The 18,341-nt window shown below is 38.2% G+C and overlaps 3 protein-coding genes across 4 annotated transcripts in view; 2 read left to right on the top strand and 1 right to left on the bottom strand.

Annotated features, from left to right (window-relative positions):
- LOC136256981 (bis(5'-adenosyl)-triphosphatase enpp4-like) overlaps window positions 1-780 on the bottom strand; it is a 72,420-nt gene extending 71,640 nt beyond the window's left edge. Inside the window, exon 1 of one of the 2 annotated variants that reach the window (XM_066050071.1) lies at window positions 552-780. Coding sequence is in view for 1 of the 2 variants with exons in the window: in XM_066050068.1 (XP_065906140.1) it covers window positions 544-561 (18 nt within the window). In the remaining variant the exon portion in view is untranslated. Of the gene's footprint in view, window positions 1-543 lie in introns of both variants that reach the window. The other variant, XM_066050068.1, reaches the window with a different exon arrangement.
- Window positions 670-15,521, top strand: LOC136256982 (protein maelstrom homolog). The gene is made up of 10 exons (XM_066050072.1): window positions 670-978; window positions 2,145-2,276; window positions 4,033-4,114; window positions 4,165-4,323; window positions 7,121-7,162; window positions 7,212-7,342; window positions 7,400-7,454; window positions 13,959-14,106; window positions 14,150-14,212; window positions 15,165-15,521. Exons 1-10 carry the CDS (start codon window positions 856-858, stop codon window positions 15,409-15,411), a joined length of 1,182 nt encoding a protein of 393 aa, XP_065906144.1. The 5' UTR covers window positions 670-855; the 3' UTR covers window positions 15,412-15,521.
- A 123-nt stretch (window positions 15,522-15,644) lies between these two features.
- LOC136256984 (ER membrane protein complex subunit 10-like) overlaps window positions 15,645-18,341 on the top strand; it is a 61,692-nt gene continuing 58,995 nt past the window's right edge. Inside the window, exon 1 of the mRNA XM_066050075.1 lies at window positions 15,645-15,748. Coding sequence (XP_065906147.1) covers window positions 15,686-15,748 — 63 coding nt within the window. The 5' untranslated portion in view covers window positions 15,645-15,685. The remainder of the gene's footprint in view (window positions 15,749-18,341) is intronic.

Here is an 18,341-nt window from a genome sequence, read left to right on the forward strand (position 1 = left end):
GATAATAACTGATACTAGACTGGATGGACTAACTCTTGCCACCACCTCCAGCACTGGTTAGTATATCAGTGCCAGAAAACTGTTATATGGACTCTGTCGGTTATAGCAGTGACTGATACATACATAGCTACCTCATACAAGACAACATTGTTGACTGAACCAGCTTCTGTGGTTATTAATACTGTGCAGCAGTTGCATGGGGTTTGCCATGTAGCTATGGATTTTTCCCAGTAAACCCTCTGTAGATATAGACTTACACTGAGCTGCATGGTGGACTCAATAAAATCATAGATAGTATATTCTACGTACCTACCTACGTAGAATATAGCTACTATCTATGATAAAACTAACTACCACCAGCTCAAGGGGAAAAAAAACCATCTCAAGACCACAATCCAAATAAGACAACAGTAGCTGCATAGGATGTCAGTGGTCTAGGGAAACAGCCAGTCACAAACAGCCAGTCACAAACAGCCGGCTTCCCGGCTTCCCCACGTTTATACATAGCGCAAGCCGAGAACATAGCTAGCTAGTTTCACTCACTTTATCACCTTTTTCCATTGCAGCAGCGTTGATCACACTTCGAAGAGTTTTCAATGAAGCCTGGAGCTCTCAGGTTTACCGCTGGCTCTCAGGTTCACCACCGCTGTGAATGAGGACGTGGATGACCACGTGCACTATGTATACGCAAAGTTTAGTTCCGGAATACAGTATTCGCGCCTGTTCCTATTCCGGGTAAAGTTAGTCCCCTAATGTAGACGGTACTTACTGCTGTAGTGTGGCTGGCAAGTCTATTAAACTTGAAGAACCCACAATCGATTATTCCGTGTGGTGAAGGCAGTGATCTCTGAGACGATGCCGAAGAAACAACGTAACGCGTTCTATTTCTTCATGTTGGATAAGCAGCAACAACTCAGAGAACAAGGCAAAGTGGTCTCTATGAAGGACATGCCCGTGATTGCTGCTGCTGAGTGGAACGTGAGTCAGTAGTTCAAACACGTTACGTTGTATGGGTGGAAAAAGGGTCTAGGTACAAGAACATACGACAACAGATAATGAGAATTGAAGCCCTGCCTGTGTGCCAAGTTTTTGTCTTGAATCATTAGCACGTATTCAATTATGATATGGGATGTTTCATTGCCAATTAACAGTTGTGTGTGTAAATGATGTTATGCCAGAGTTCATTACTACAGGGATAGGGGGCTCCTTACAATTCTATTAAGACAACCAGGGGGGCACAATTTATGCTGTTTACACACAAGCGCTTGTATTATTGTTGCCGTTACCTCTATTGAAGACTGATCATAGACTGATAACATTGTACAACAGTACAGACTTTATAGCCGTACAATTATAGGATACTTTCTAACACTTACTTACAATCACTATTACATCACGCATGATTACAACATCACAGCCTATTAATAGTTACAATGATTACAACATCACAGCCTATTAATAGTTACAATGATTACAACATCACAGCCTATTAATAGTTACAGTTATACTGCAGCGCTCACAGCATTTATAGCCAACTAATCACTGGAGAAGCTTTACATGAGGTGGGCAAGAGGTAATCGTTTAACCAATACCTCATCACATCCTGCAGACTTGAATTGCTCCTAGAACACAGGCTAGAACACAGGCTAGAACATGGGCTAGAATAGCTGATCTACAGTGTGTTTTAACAGTTACAAATAAATAGCTCAACAGAGGCAGTGGAACGATAATGTTATGTAGTTTCAGACAAACTATAATGTATGTTATCTTCATTAATGACATGACTGACAAAATGGTGATGTTAGTGTGGACATTTTGTCACTTGTTCATTCATAGCAACCAAAATGAACTTTGTTTGCAGCTTTCCCACCAGATGAATCCAGGACAAAACTTTTGAAATAGATACAAATTATCCTGTAAGTTTGTATGCCTCACTTTGCCCCTTGTTGCTGTACATAAACGTTGTCATAGTAAAAGGTTATCTCTACCCTGTCCAAAGTGCACTGACTATTGCCACCATTTTTATGTTGTGACGTCAGTGGAGATAAAGTCTATTAGTAAATAATGAGGGTCAGGTGCTAGTATGATCTCTGTGAAGTGTTGTGGATGAAATTACCACATGCCTATCATTGTGTGTGTTATAGAAACTGCCTGAGGCACAGAAAGAGCATTACAAGTTAAGAGCTAAACATGAGAAGGCTGCAGGTGGAGGAGGGGCGGGTGTTAACCCGTTACCAAGACCAGGACGACTTGACAACACTGGAATACCCTTATCAGTAAGTTATAGTGATTAAGTAATATACATGCTGTATACACAAGTAGAAGGAGGAATTTTAAGCTGGATTAGGGATCAAAGAACAAAAATAAGCAGGGAACTGAAAGTTGTGAAACAAGGGAGGTTGCCTATACCTGCAGATATACTAGTGGACATCTAATCCCTACTCTTCAGTCTATAACCATGACTGAATTAGGGATTACATGTCCACTAGTATATCTGCAGGTATAGACAACCTCCCTTGTTTCACAACTTTTTAGCTGTTCCCTTGTTTCCCTGCTTTTTTGTTCTTTGATCCCTAATCCAGCTTAAAATTCCTAATTTTTCCTTCTACTTGTTTGTTTACTTTTTTAATAACACAATTATGACTACTGAATCCACGTGTACCACATTAAAAGAAAGAATGGTGCCAGGTGTTCCATAAAATAATTTGCGCCTGAACGTGCATCCCAATAATCATTTACACACTGAAAAGTGAGGTGGCCATTATGTAGCTATGTTTGTAGCTATGCTCCACTCGTTACACAGCGTTACAAACGAAGAACTGTACAAGAAACTTCTCTGCAATGAATCCAGTCACTACGGAAAATGTGGGAGAAAAGCATGACACAGCAAGATGGAAGTTGCACCACGCTATCACAAATCGACACCTTGCGTTGTTAGCAAAAAGAACTGGAACACAAAGGAGGACAAAGGTAAGTCCATGATACGTGAATTGTACATACTGCAGTTGGCGAAAAGGCATGTCTCGGGACGAAGTGACATCGAACAGTGAAAAAATCAAGCCCATAGCCTTATCCATTGTCGAGTTATGCTTGGCTGAAGGCATCAGTTAATTAGTTAGTTAGTTAGTTTGTTAGTTAGTTAGTTTGTTAGCTAGTTAGTCAGAATAAAATTCTCTTAAATAAATTTTTTTTTTAAATTTCGTAGAAACTTGTTGGAAGGGTTTGGGTCACTCTGAAGGCATTTTTTGGACTTGGCTATGTCTAACCAATACTGCCAAGCTGTTATGAAGGAAATTTGAGGCTGGTGATATTTTTGGACAAGAAAGCCCAAAACTGCATGATCCCTAATATACAGTACTACTGTACTGTATGATGGTCTACTGATTGTTACTCATACACACACACACACACACACACACACACACACACACACACACACACACACACACACACACACACACACACACACACACACAACACACACAACACACACACACACAATAGCAAAAAGCAAAGCCTCCAGCAGCCATGCGAAACATAGCTATTGCCTCCCAGTGAACCAGCATTAGGATACCTGTGCACCACTCAGGCACTTGAGCCTTGTGCAGGCAAATCCTCCTGGGGCAGGGCTAGTAACCCACAGGAGGACTGTCCAGGTCTCATGGAGAGAGGTCGTGGAACCTAAAGTTCCACAACGACCCCAACACCACTAAGGGAGACAAGGATAGTTGAGCATTTGCTTACCCAGTTGACGTCAGGTACCCATTGATGTTACAGTGGGCTGCTTCCCCAGTTGACACCAGGCCACCAGGTCCCCATTTAAACAGCTGAGTAGACTGGACACAGACAGACAGACAGACAGACACACAAACACACACACACACTCACACTACACACACACACTACACTACACTACACTACACACACACACTACACACACACACTACACTACACTACACACATACACTACACTACACACACACACACACACACACACACGCACATACACCTTACATGTTGTCATTATTACAGGAGAGAGTTGATGTGGTAGCTGAACTAGAAGAAAGACGTCGAGTGGAGAGAGAGTTATTGAAGAAAGAGTGGCATGGCAAGGGTGAGGGGAGGGTGGTCACCATGGTAACGTGATAACCAATTGTTTGTTAGATGTAATATTCCTCAAGTTCTACTTTGTGGCCTTCCAATACTTGTGTCACGTAGAAGATGTTGATCGTCACTTGAGGTATCCTCCAGTAGAGATGGCTTTAATGGAGTACTCCTTAAAGGAAGGAAGACAGAAAGTGTGGCACACTCTAATTCACCCAGGTGAGGAGGGATATCACATTGATATGTGTTGTGTGTGTACACTGAGTGGTACACACTAGCTTAACACTGGGGTGCATGGTGGATACATTGTGGGAGCTTACTGTTCAGCTTTATGTATGATCCCCTTACAACACCCAATGTGATCCCCTTACAACACCCAATGTGATCCCCTTACAACGGGTTATTGCAAAAAGTGGCCTTGTGGCCTTTGGCCATGTGGCCTTAGATCTTGGTGATCACGAGAACATTAGTAGAGTGTGATACCATAACAGAGATCGATACTCTCTAATACAACAGTCACCTACATGTTTTTATAGTGAAATACTCTAATAGAGCATTTGCAAATTAAGCGGACATACAGACTATAATGTAGAATCTCATATAGAATCCTAGCTACACATGCCGTAGAGTCAATACGGTTGGTCTGTTCATATTGTAGCCTGCCTGTTTCATGGATTATCTGGTAGCTAGCTACAGAGCATGGTATGTAGATTACTTTTCTGAGGTTCAGTACTGTAAGGTAGTCCATAGATTATATAATCTATGAGTAGTTACATGTAGTAGCAGTATTCAACTGAGTAAACAAGCCAGGCTGGTATTTCTTACCATATCAGTTTAAATGCAGCCATACAGCTTAATTTGCGAATGCTCTATTAGAGTATTTTATTATAAAAACATGTAGGTGACTGTTGTATTAGAGAGTATCGATCTCTCTTATGGTTCTATGCGTCTAACACACAAGTCTACGCGAGGCAACAATAATGCATAGTAGCATACTCTACTAATGTTCTCGTAATCACCAAGATCTAAGGCCCAAGGCCACTTTTTGCAATAACCCCACCTCATTCGATCCCCTAACAACACCTTGTGTGATCCCTTACAACACCTCATGTGATCCCCTTACAACACCCCATGTGATCCCCTTACAACACCTCATGTGATCCTCTTACAACACTCCATGTGCTCCCCTTACAATACATCATGTGATCCCCTTACAACACCTCATGTGATCCTCTTACAACACCTCATGTGATCCCCTTACAATACATCATGTGATCCCCTTACAACACCTCATGTGATCCTCTTACAACACTCCATGTGATCCCCTTACAATACATCATGTGATCCCCTTACAACACCCCATGTGATCGGATAGTTATAAAAAATGGAATCAAAATGGGAAACGAAACGAAACAAAATCAGCCTACAGTTTAGTGGAGGACAATCACTGTATTATGCACAGTTATACTGTATTGTATGCACGCACTTTAATTGATACCTGTACATGCATCAAGCAAGACTCCAGGTGGCAGATTTCTCTGCACGGCGCTTATCGATTAGAGATATCAAACGCCTGCGACTCTACAATAGAAAAGTTCTGTGCATTGACCACTTTTATAAGAGGTGTGCCATAGTAGCTACAGATGGCTTCATCCCTTTCTTAAAGGCATGGCTTCAGACTTGTCTGCAGAGAAATCTTCCACCTGGAGTCTTGCTTGATACATAAACAGGTACTGCGTGCATATATTATAGTGTAACTGTGCATAATATTGTGATTGTCCTCCACTAGACTGTAGGCTGATTTCGTTTCGTTTCGTTTCCCATTTCGATTCCGTTTTTTATAACTATCCCATGTGATCCCCTTACAATACATCATGTGATCCCCTTACAACACCTCATGTGATCCCGTTACAACACTTCATGATTTGTACCAGTAGATCCTTCTGTGTTTTTAGGTATTCCGTACCTTGATGTGTGCAACACCTCCAGGATTTGTACTGACATGATGTTATTTGTTATTGTACAGTAGTAGTTATCTAACATGTTGTTATTGTACAGTAGTAGTTATCTAACATGTTGTTATTGTACAGTAGTAGTTATCTAACATGTTGTTATTGTACAGTAGTAGTTATCTAACATGTTGTTATTGTACAGTAGTAGTTATCTAACATGTTGTTATTGTACAGTAGTAGTTATCTAACATGTTGTTATTGTACAGTAGTAGTTATCTAACATGTTGTTATTGTACAGTAGTAGTTATCTAACATGTTGTTATTGTACAGTAGTAGTTATCTAACATGTTGTTATTGTACAGTAGTAGTTATCTAACATGTTGTTATTGTACAGTAGTAGTTATCTAACATGTTGTTATTGTACAGTAGTAGTTATCTAACATGTTGTTATTGTACAGTAGTAGTTATCTAACATGTTGTTATTGTACAGTAGTAGTTATCTAACATGTTGTTATTGTACAGTAGTAGTTATCTAACATGTTGTTATTGTACAGTAGTAGTTATCTAACATGTTGTTATTGTACAGTAGTAGTTATCTAACATGTTGTTATTGTACAGTAGTAGTTATCTAACATGTTGTTATTGTACAGTAGTAGTTATCTAACATGTTGTTATTGTACAGTAGTAGTTATCTAACATGTTGTTATTGTACAGTAGTAGTTATCTAACATGTTGTTATTGTACAGTAGTAGTTATCTAACATGATGTTATTGTACAGTAGTAGTTATCTAACATGTTGTTATTGTACAGTAGTAGTTATCTAACATGTTGTTATTGTACAGTAGTAGTTATCTAACATGTTGTTATTGTACAGTAGTAGTTATCTAACATGTTGTTATTGTACAGTAGTAGTTATCTAACATGTTGTTATTGTACAGTAGTAGTTATCTAACATGTTGTTATTGTACAGTAGTAGTTATCTAACATGATGTTATTGTACAGTAGTAGTTATCTAACATGTTGTTATTGTACAGTAGTAGTTATCTAACATGTTGTTTTTGCAGGAAGGATACCTACAGGATTCCGTTATCAAGCTAAACTACACTGTAAGTTCTAACCAATTCATAATTTGTTAGATGTTATTATTATCACTAGCCGAGCAGACACATGAGATTCCACCAGAAGGGTTAGACAAGCAATCTGTTAGTGATTATCGGTCACTTGTTGATGGAATGATGAAGTTTGTATCTCATGATCACACGGGATTTCCCCCACTGTTTGTTAAGGTTGTCTGAATGCGTCAACCCCCTGGGGGTCAATATTACATGTGTACTATTGTGTAGAAAGAGTCAGCGTTTGTTGCAGAGTGTTGTTTACAATGGCTATCATTTATGGCAGGTGAGACCCGACAGTTAGTGTATACCTTAATTATGGCCTAGCCAGGAGTTTATTCCTTCAAGCAGCTTTTCACCCCAGCCAGACCAGCCACTATATGACAAGACCAAGTGTTTTTATATGCAGATTTTTACATATTTCTTAAAATCAAACTTGTTATCTATTTCTCTTATCTGGTGTTTTGTTCATGGTTCATGCATTAGCCTTACAAAGATTTGAAATGGCTCTTTTTTTAAAATTCGCCACTACTGGGTGGAGGCAAGTATTGGCTTCCAGACAACTGCAGCTTATTTACTATTGCTTTCCTGTCCAAACTTTGACAGTCGTATCTTGAGAAACTTGTGAATAGCTCGTTGTTGTATCAAGACTTGTAACAAGAGCAGTGGTGATCTTGTTGAATGATGTGTGTTTATACCATATGGAGGGAATATAATACCGTATGGAGGGAATATATACCGTATGGAGGGAAACTTTTGCAGGGGAAAACTTTGGTGGCGAATTTGGTGACTTGCTGCCAAAGTTTAACCCGCTAATTACTTGTAGCTCCTCAGATTAGCGTCTTTATAACTAAACATTGCATTTGAATTTGCCAAAGTATAATTCACCAAATGCAATTTAACTTGCTGTTCGACAAAGTTTATCCCTGCCAAAGTCTTCCTCCATACGGTAATCATTTACAATTGACAGGAACTGGTAATCAACTACAGTGATGAAAGCCTCACAGCTATACCAGGCATTTATTTGAAATATGGAGTTTATTTCTGTTGTCACGTAGCCATGTTGTATATGCCTAATGGCTAAGTGTTTATGAGACAGGCCCTAATGTTGAGGTGATACTGCCAGTATTATGAGCAATTGGGGTTGTAACAACTGTTATTTGTTTGGTACCAGCTGTATGTGGTGTTGTTTGAACAGTGAAACCTCACACAGTACAGAACAGTACAGAACAACAATCTTTGGATCATAAAAGTGTTCTCTTCCAGGGGTTAACCAGACTAGTTGGGACCAACATAGTTGTCCTTATATGGATATGCTTTTTATAATATTTAGCTGAGATAGTTACAGCAAACAATGATGTGGTATTAATCGGGTGTGTTTCAGATTTGTTAAGTGTTGTATTTGTATACAGTCAAATCACCGCTGTTCTACATGTTAGCCACGCTGTATTGTATTACATGAACTTCTGTAGCTTGTCCGTCATCTCCATAGAGATTTCTCTGACTGATTATTCATTGCTATTTGTTCTGGTAGATTATGATCTAATCCAGCTGTACAAGAGTCTGGTCCCCAAAAAGGCTATGGTGAAAAGTGAAATCCAAGGTGGCGGCCAAGAAATAACTGTGATGGTAGGTTAATGGCAAAAAATTTAATAATGACAATTCAGGTGAATTTGTGTTGTTTCCTCCAAGTTCCACTAGGATCCGGCCCCAAATTCACCTGAATTGTCATCATTAAAATTCTTGCCATTAACCTATCATCACAGCCATTTCTTGGCCGCCACCTTGGATTTCACATCTTTTTTCACCATTGCCTTTTTGGGGGCCGCACTTTTTTTTTACAGCTTGGCTGTTTTGGATTAGATTTCACTTCTTTTTGTATTTGTATACCCCAAAGCCGGCCTATGGCCAGCTTTGGGGCTTTTTAAACCTATCTTTTTAAACCTGTCTTTTTAAACCTATCTTTTAAAACCTGTCTTTTTAAACCTGTCTTTTTAAACCTGTCTTTTAAAACCTGTCTTTTTAAACCTATCTTTTAAAACCTGTCTTTTTAAACCTATCTTTTAAAACCTGTCTTTTTAAACCTATCTTTTTAAACCTATCTTTTAAAACCTGTCTTTTTAAACCTGTCTTTTTAAACCTATCTTTTAAAACCTGTCTTTTTAAACCTATCTTTTAAAACCTATCTTTTAAAACCTGTCTTTTTAAACCTGTCTTTTAAAACCTATCTTTTAAAACCTGTCTTTTTAAACCTATCTTTTAAAACCTGTCTTTTTAAACCTGTCTTTTTAAACCTATCTTTTAAAACCTGTCTTTTTAAACCTGTCTTTTTAAACCTATCTTTTAAAACCTGTCTTTTTAAACCTATCTTTTTAAACCTGTCTTTTTAAACCTGTCTTTTTAAACCTGTCTTTTTAAACCTATCTTTTAAAACCTGTCTTTTTAAACCTATCTTTTAAAACCTATCTTTTAAAACCTGTCTTTTAAAACCTATCTTTTAAAACCTGTCTTTTTAAACCTGTCTTTTTAAACCTGTCTTTTTAAACCTATCTTTTAAAACCTGTCTTTTTAAACCTGTCTTTTTAAACCTATCTTTTAAAACCTGTCTTTTTAAACCTATCTTTTAAAACCTGTCTTTTTAAACCTATCTTTTAAAACCTGTCTTTTTAAACCTGTCTTTTTAAACCTATCTTTTAAAACCTGTCTTTTTAAACCTATCTTTTAAAACCTGTCTTTTTAAACCTATCTTTTAAAACCTGTCTTTTTAAACCTGTCTTTTTTAAACCTATCTTTTAAAACCTGTCTTTTTAAACCTGTCTTTTTAAACCTATCTTTTAAAACCTATCTTTTTAAACCTATCTTTTAAAACCTGTCTTTTTAAACCTATCTTTTTAAACCTATCTTTTAAAACCTGTCTTTTTAAACCTGTCTTTTTAAACCTGTCTTTTTAAACCTGTCTTTTTAAACCTGTCTTTTTAAACCTATCTTTTAAAACCTGTCTTTTTAAACCTGTCTTTTTAAACCTGTCTTTTTAAACCTGTCTTTTTAAACCTGTCTTTTTAAACCTGTCTTTTTAAACCTGTCTTTTTAAACCTATCTTTTAAAACCTGTCTTTTTAAACCTGTCTTTTAAAACCTGTCTTTTTAAACCTGTCTTTTTAAACCTGTCTTTTTAAACCTGTCTTTTAAAACCTGTCTTTTTAAACCTGTCTTTTAAACCTGTCTTTTTAAACCTGTCTTTTTAAACCTATCTTTTTAAACCTGTCTTTTTAAACCTGTCTTTTAAAACCTGTCTTTTTAAACCTGTCTTTTTAAACCTATCTTTTAAAACCTGTCTTTTTAAACCTGTCTTTTTAAACCTATCTTTTAAAACCTGTCTTTTTAAACCTATCTTTTAAAACCTATCTTTTAAAACCTGTCTTTTTTAACCTGTCTTTTAAAACCTGTCTTTTTAAACCTGTCTTTTAAAACCTATCTTTTAAAACCTGTCTTTTTAAACCTGTCTTTTTAAACCTGTCTTTTTAAACCTGTCTTTTTAAACCTGTCTTTTTAAACCTATCTTTTAAAACCTGTCTTTTTAAACCTGTCTTTTTAAACCTGTCTTTTTAAACCTATCTTTTAAAACCTGTCTTTTTAAACCTATCTTTTAAAACCTGTCTTTTTAAACCTATCTTTTTAAACCTATCTTTTTAAACCTATCTTTTTAAACCTGTCTTTTTAAACCTATCTTTTTAAACCTGTCTTTTTAAACCTATCTTTTTAAACCTGTCTTTTTAAACCTATCTTTTTTTTCGACCACAAGAAGAAAAAAATTTAAATGCAGATTTTTAATACTGTAGATTTATCAGTAAATATATAAATGATATATATATATCTACATGTATATATATCTACATGTATATAGACTCTATTTAGGCTGTTTTGGGTGGGTAATAAATCTCATATACTCCACCTTGTTTTCTAATATACTCCACGCCTTTAAGCACAATATGACATATGCTCAAAATCGGATTTGTCCAATCGCTATGCGTTGTTCACGTGCAGTGATTTAACGAGCGCGATTATTTAGTCACGTGAGGACGCATAGTTGCCATGGCGCTAGTATTATCGTAAGAAAACCAGCCGCTTTTTCCGAGCCTACAGTAGAAACAGCCATGGATGAGGTAAGTGATCTGAGTGTAATGTGAAATAGAGTCTAAAGCAGTTATACGGGCACAATGTGGAGTCTATGAAATTTATAAACCCTCAGGCCCTTAGTAGCGCCCTCGCTTCGCTCGTGCGCTACAGCCCGGGCCTTCGGGTTTATAAATTTCATAGACTCCACATTGTGCCCGTATAACTATTATATATATCTACATGTATATATATCTACATGTATATTTATATATATATATTTATTACATGCAAATTCTTGTTTGCAGCTGATCTCTCTACTGGGTGACTTGAAATATAGCCAAACTCTCTACAGGATTCTCTCTAGAGGGTGGCTTGTTTCTAGCTGAACTATCTGCAGGGATATCTGAACTCTCTACAGGGTGATTTGTTTGTAACTGAACTCTCTACAGGGTGATTTGTTTGTAACTGAACTCTCTACAGGGTGATTTGTTTGTAACTGAACTGTACAAGATAATTTGTTTGTAACTGAACTCTTACAAGATGATTTATTTGTGGCTGAACTCTCTACAGGGTGATTTGTTTTTAGCTGAACTCTCTATAGGGTGATTTGTTTGTGGCTGAACTCTCTACAGGGTGAATTGGTTTCAAGCTGATCTCCCTACAGGGTGACTTGTAGTGGTCTGAATCGCTAGAGTGATTTATCGGTAGCCGCATGATGACTGTTCTATTAGAGTATCTCGATCTCGCCTTTGCTACACATAGTTCGCTTTTGAATCATTTTTAAGGGAAGACTGCTGAGTATAAAAATACTGCTTTTCAGCAGTGCCCTGACAAACATACAGTTATTAAATACATACAATTACATACATAGAAGTGACTTATATAAAATTTTAAATCTACCAGTTTCCTTGCTTCATAAAGTGTGGGACTTAGCGAACTCCATATTTGTGTACCATGAAAATAAAAACTGTTCTTTATTAATGTGGTTCTAACTATTGGTACAATTAAGTGGTGAGCATTATGAGCAACATGAGAAGTGATGTCAACAGTATAATGAAAAGTATCATGTAGATATGGTGGTGAAATCCTATGTAAAGTTCTATAAACTTGTATTACTGTATGATACCGTCGTCACTCTGTCAAAGTAATAGAACTGCAGGCAGTGGATAGTAAATTGGAAAATTTTGTGTGTAGTCTTTCAAGTTGCTTGAAATGTATGGTAGAGGAAGGTGTCCACACTACATCACAATAGTCTAATATTGGCAACACAAACACACGATATAGCTTGCCAAGTAGGTCATTAGGTATGGGATTCAAACGATAAAGACAATGTACTCTAGACAAAACTCTCTTCAGTACACTTGTAGTATGCTCATGCCAAGTTAAATTCTCATTAATGTAGAGCCCAAGGTACCTAAATGAGGAGACACGAGATAGTAGCCTGCCATCAATAGTAACATTTAAGTTATGTTTCTGACGTGAACCAACCAACATTACATTAGATTTCTTAATACTAAGGCTCAAGAGGTTTGCACAAAGCCAAGAATACACAAAATTAAGATCTTCTTGCAGGTCATGTTCGGCACAAGATAAATTAACGTTGCTACAGTGCATCTCCATGTCATCAGCATACAAATTTAGTTCACAGTTCTGTATAACAGTCGGTAAATCATTCATGTAAATGTTAAACAATAATGGGCCTAAAATCGACTCCTGGCATGCCAACATGTGCTTAACCCCAGATAGATGATGATCCCTAAGCCCCAACTACTTAAGATTGAACAGCGGCTATTACGCTTTGCTTTCACTCTTTTCAGTCTGTTACACAGCATTACAAACTAAAGGATACCAACACAGCCACAGGGAAGCTGCATTGCGTTGTTGAGAATCAACACCTTGCCGGCATTGTCAGCGAAAAGAACAGAACACAAAGGAGGACAAAAGCAAGTCCATGATGTGTGTAGTGTATGTACTGTGGTTAGTGAAAAGGCACATCCTGAGACAAAGTGACATCGAACGGTGAAGAAATCAACCATTGTCGAGATATGCTTGGCTGAAGGGTTCAGTTAGTCAGAATAAAATTCTGAAAAATAATTAATATTCCATAGAAACTTTTGGAAGAGTTTGGGTTGGTTGAAAGACATTTTTGGGCTTGGCTGTGCTTAGCCAATACTGCCAAGTTGTCATGAAGGGAAATTGAGGATGGTTTTAGGGGGCCTGAAAAGCCCAGTTCTGCATGATCCCTAATATACAGTACTGTGTGATACTGTACAAGTCTGTAGTTACATCAGTAATTGGAGGAATTTTAGATAGACTTATGCTCTTATAGATAGATATAATATTGTGTTAATGAAGACATACTGAATTAATTGACCAACTTATACCAAGAGTTATGAACTCTTGTTTATATGTCCCACTGAATGTTGTATTAGAGTAGTTAAGTGACTGCTCTATTAGAGTATATCAATCTTGTGCACTCCCAGCACTGCTTCATGCAGTATTCCATTCTTGTATTACCTTTAGCACCAATTCCAGCAAATCAAGGCAAAGTACAATAGTTGCTTTACTTTAGCAACTGGGCATTTCCCTGAATACAGTATTACATTTTGTATAACGCTGTGATCTGTAACTGTGTAATTACTAGAGCTTTACATCACACGTTCTATACTCGGCAGGTCTTAGAGAGAACCCATTTTGTAAAGTTTATGAGCTCAATGGATTATTCATGGATCTGTCAGCACATATTGGTGGAGCAGGGTTATCCAGATTTGAAGTCAGCGACTTACTGTCAACATTTAAATATGATCATGAGTTGGGACTACGGTAGTGTAATATAAGTGTTGTCAGTTACTATGGTAACTTGTAGGTGCTCTTATCATGAAGACCTGGAAAATAACAATTGTGCCTTAGGGGAAGTGAATAAGTATTGGTGAGTTGTCATGGTGATGATTAATACAAGGGGATATATGGGGTATACCCTTAACTAATTTAATGAATTATTGTGACACTTTGGACCAACCAGTAGTGACCTGATCATCAAGGTGTCCTGATCATCAAGGTGTCCTGATCATCAAGGTGTCTTGATCATCAAGGTGTCCTGATCATCAAGGTGTCCTGATCATCAAGGTGTCCTGATCATCAAGGTGTCCTGATCATCAAGGTGTCCTGATCATCAAGGTGTCCTGATCATCAAGGTGTCCTGATCATCAAGGTGTCTTGATTTTCCAGGTCAGTTTATGTACTAAGGGATAATTTGGAACCTAAACTAAGCGTCTGGATTATGTAGTTGTCCAAGTCTCCATGGTAACAGAGCTTGTTCAATTACTCCAAACATGCGAACACTTGAAAATGAGGACACCAATATGATCTAGAAAATTAGGTATGCCCCAAAGTATCTCTTATAAGATACGTAACAATCGACCTTGATAATCAGGACACCTTGATAATCAGGACACCTTGATAATTAGGACATCTTGATAGACAGGACAACTTGATAGACAGGACAACTTGATAGACAGGACAACTTGATGATAATCAGGACACCTTGATAATAAGGACACCTTGATGATAAGGACACCTTGATAATCAGGACACCTTGATAGTCAGGACACCTTGATAATCAGGACATCTTGATAGACAGGACAGGACAACTTGATAGTCAGGACACCTTGATAATAAGGACACCTTGATGATAAGGACACCTTGATAATCAGGGCACCCCCAGGTGTCCTTAATACACAGGTACTCTAATAGAACAGTCACTTATGGTGTTGGGATAATTGAAATGTTTGATATGCTATGGAGGGTGTTCCAGTTTTGAAAGAGGTGTATTTACTTTATCAGACACTATTTTCTTTGTTTGCTGTGTTCATCTCTTACAGTTTTGTAATGTCCGATACATTGTGTCCTCTCTACAAAGTATCCTTAACAAAGAATCATCTTCCACTGGAGTCCAATACTGGCATTGGTGACATGTTACAACTAAAGCCACTATCATTGAAGGAGACAGACCTGGGGGACAAACAACAATTCAAGCCTCAAGGTGTCCAGCAGGTCCCCACCCGTCCAGTTGGTAGAGGTCGTGGGATATTATGTCTCAATGCTGAGGACATCAGGAAGCCTCACTAAATCACTTACTGCTAACTTGTATTATATCAATTGATTGAATCATCATATTAATGTTCTGTAGTAATAGTGACTTGTTTGCTCTTCGTCTGATAATGATTATTAATGGTGAATTGCATGGATGAATAATTTTTCGGATGATCGCCTAGTCTGGTAGCATGTGGTAGATAGTAGATTTGCTCCTAATAGTAAACCGAGAGATCACGTCTCTTCATTTATTAAGTGCCTTAAAATATTTAGTACCTGCGCGTTGACTCGGATTTCACGATTTATTTCGATGATGGGATTACTACAGTTCGTAGCGTGTTCGCTTTTTTGTGTCGTGTGCGTGTTGAGTAAGGTAAGTTTTGTACTATAATGTACTGCTGCTCTCCCCTCGTATTGTGCACCAATCAAAGTTTTGCCTCGTGTTTCTTTCCTCAGTCAGGGAAGAGCGGCATTGCCGACTGAACTAATTCATAAATCAAATAAAATTGCCCCATCTACCGCCATGCGGGCAAGGAGCTTAATTTGGAGTGGGATTAGCAGGAGATTTGACCCAACTCTACCCTGACATTGTAGGTCTAATTCCTTCCTTTTTTCATTAAATATCTGTCCTTGTTACAAGTATTGCCTAAACCACTATCACCCTGTTATGGCCCGCATAGGGGTGACAAAACTTTGATGGGTGCATTAGATATTAGTTTCAGGGTTCTGTATAAAGTCTTATCTCTGCTTGGAGTCCTAGTGGTTTCATTGTTTTTGTAATGTCTTGTGTTACTATACGGCGCGCGTACCCAAGGATGTAGCCTTGCCAAGCAGATGCGCGCCGTATTCCTATTGTTGCTTCGTTAACAGGCCTTTGCTGTTCATCACCACTAATCAACGATCCCCAAAAGTTGTAGATCCGGCTGCACAAAAAAAATGTATTGGAGATCCACCAGACCCTTTTTTTTCTCTGCCCCCTCACAAAAAGAAAAAAAAGCGGTCTGGGCACGAGGCTATGTGTTTGTGGGGAGTACGTTTGCAGGCTTGTTCTTTTGTACAACCCAGTCTTTTGACAAATTGATAATAAATAAATTGTGTTTTAGTTTTCTGTGTTTTAGTTTTCTGTGTTTTAGTTTTCTGTGTTTTAGTTTTCTGTGTTTTAGTTTTCTGTATAATGTAGCAGTGTGTTTGGGGGGAATAGTCTCGTCCTTGCAGACTCAGGGTGGTGCTTATAATTTCTAATTGAAGTGTCATCCAGAGAATATGTCTGGGAAGAGGAGGGTTAGGGTTAGGAAGAGGAGGGTTAGGGTTAGGAAGAGGAGGTTAGGGTTAGGAAGAGGAGGGTTAGGGTTAGGAAGAGGAGGGTTAGGGTTAGGAAGAGGAGGTTAGGGTTAGGAAGCATCTTTGTATATAGTCCAACCATTCATGGTGCAACCATGTAGTCAGGGAGTACAAGAAGCCATACACTAACATGTATGCCTTTATATCTGTATGATGTCTGAATGTCTCTGGAATATTATTTGGTGTGTGAACATCTCAAAAGTGAGTTGGGCCAAAGCATGCATACTACTAGACAGATGCTATAGCATCGAGGGGCGAGCCTGATCAAGTTAAGTAGTGATGCTCATGCATTATAATGGATTGAGATGATACACAAAAAATGAATAATTGCAAAGTACATAAAGCAATAATTGTACAAGTGTCATTTAATAAGCAGTACGTTCATGACGCAACCTGTGATACGGAAGTAACTGTGTCCTTTGAATTAATGGTATACACCAGTACAGGTGCTGACAGCAACTGGTCTTCAAGGTCGATGCTGCTTGTGTGAGGCACTGCATACGCCAAGATCTGATTTAGAATATCATTGAAAATGGTGACTTTATAAAGGGTTGTAAAATGATGGCAGTTGGCGTGTAACAGCACTATCATTGCAATCCGTAGCAGCAACTTGTTCTCCTTGTCTTCTCCTTTCGGATACAACACGTTCTCTTCTTCGTTGCGACAAAGCCCCTTCGTTGATCTACAGTCATCTGTGCATACCTGCCTCTATCATATTCCCTACGTCTTGCAAGTCGCTCTTCTCTTTGCTCGGGGGTTTCCGTATTCCGCCTGGCTCTGTACTGCTCCCTCCTTGTCCTCAATCTTTCTTCTCTTTCCATCTGCAATCTAATGGTTCACCTTACGACTGAGCGATATTTAGAAATGGCATGATATTTCCGTACACACACACCGTGGCATGGTTGACCTTATGAACCATATTTAGAAATGGCGTGATGTTTCCGTGCACATACTCCGTGGCATGGTTGACCGTACGAACCATATTTAGAAGTGGCATGATATTTTCGTGCACGTACTCCGTGGCATGGTTCACCGTACGAGCGATGTTTAGAATTTTCGTAGTTTTCCGTTTTCGATCGCGAATGGTTCACCGTACGAAATCTCTCGCTAGTGTGGGGCTCGCTCAGGCTCGCCCCAATTATTTATGGGTGAATATTCCAGACTGTAACTAGCAAATCCTGACATTCAGCTTGAGACTATTTTATCATAGAGATTTATCAATTAACTAGTTTTATAGTAGTTTTTATCACAATACATCATTTCAAATAAATGAAGAAAAAGAAAGTCTAAATTCTTCAGCTATTCTTATTTCTGTAATGACCATTTCTGAAAACATTTTTCAGATGCCAGTCTCCAAGTGGGACAATATTTTTGCTCATACTTACAGATTGGTATCCAGCTTCTCTCAAATTCCTGGGATCTGCTCAAATGGCATAGTCGTACTGTCTGGTAGGGTTCCCCCTATAATCACCCATGCCACACTATAAAGCTACATGTAAAAGTCAGCATGGTGCATACATGATAAAGGCCTATCCCATAGCTGAGTGACGAGATTGAGATAATCTAATACAACCGTCACAGTCAACACGTGTATTTCATAGCTATGCTCTTACAGAAAAGGTTAA

This window comes from Dysidea avara, chromosome 5 (assembly GCF_963678975.1).
Source record: "Dysidea avara chromosome 5, odDysAvar1.4, whole genome shotgun sequence".
Taxonomy (NCBI): domain Eukaryota; kingdom Metazoa; phylum Porifera; class Demospongiae; order Dictyoceratida; family Dysideidae; genus Dysidea; species Dysidea avara.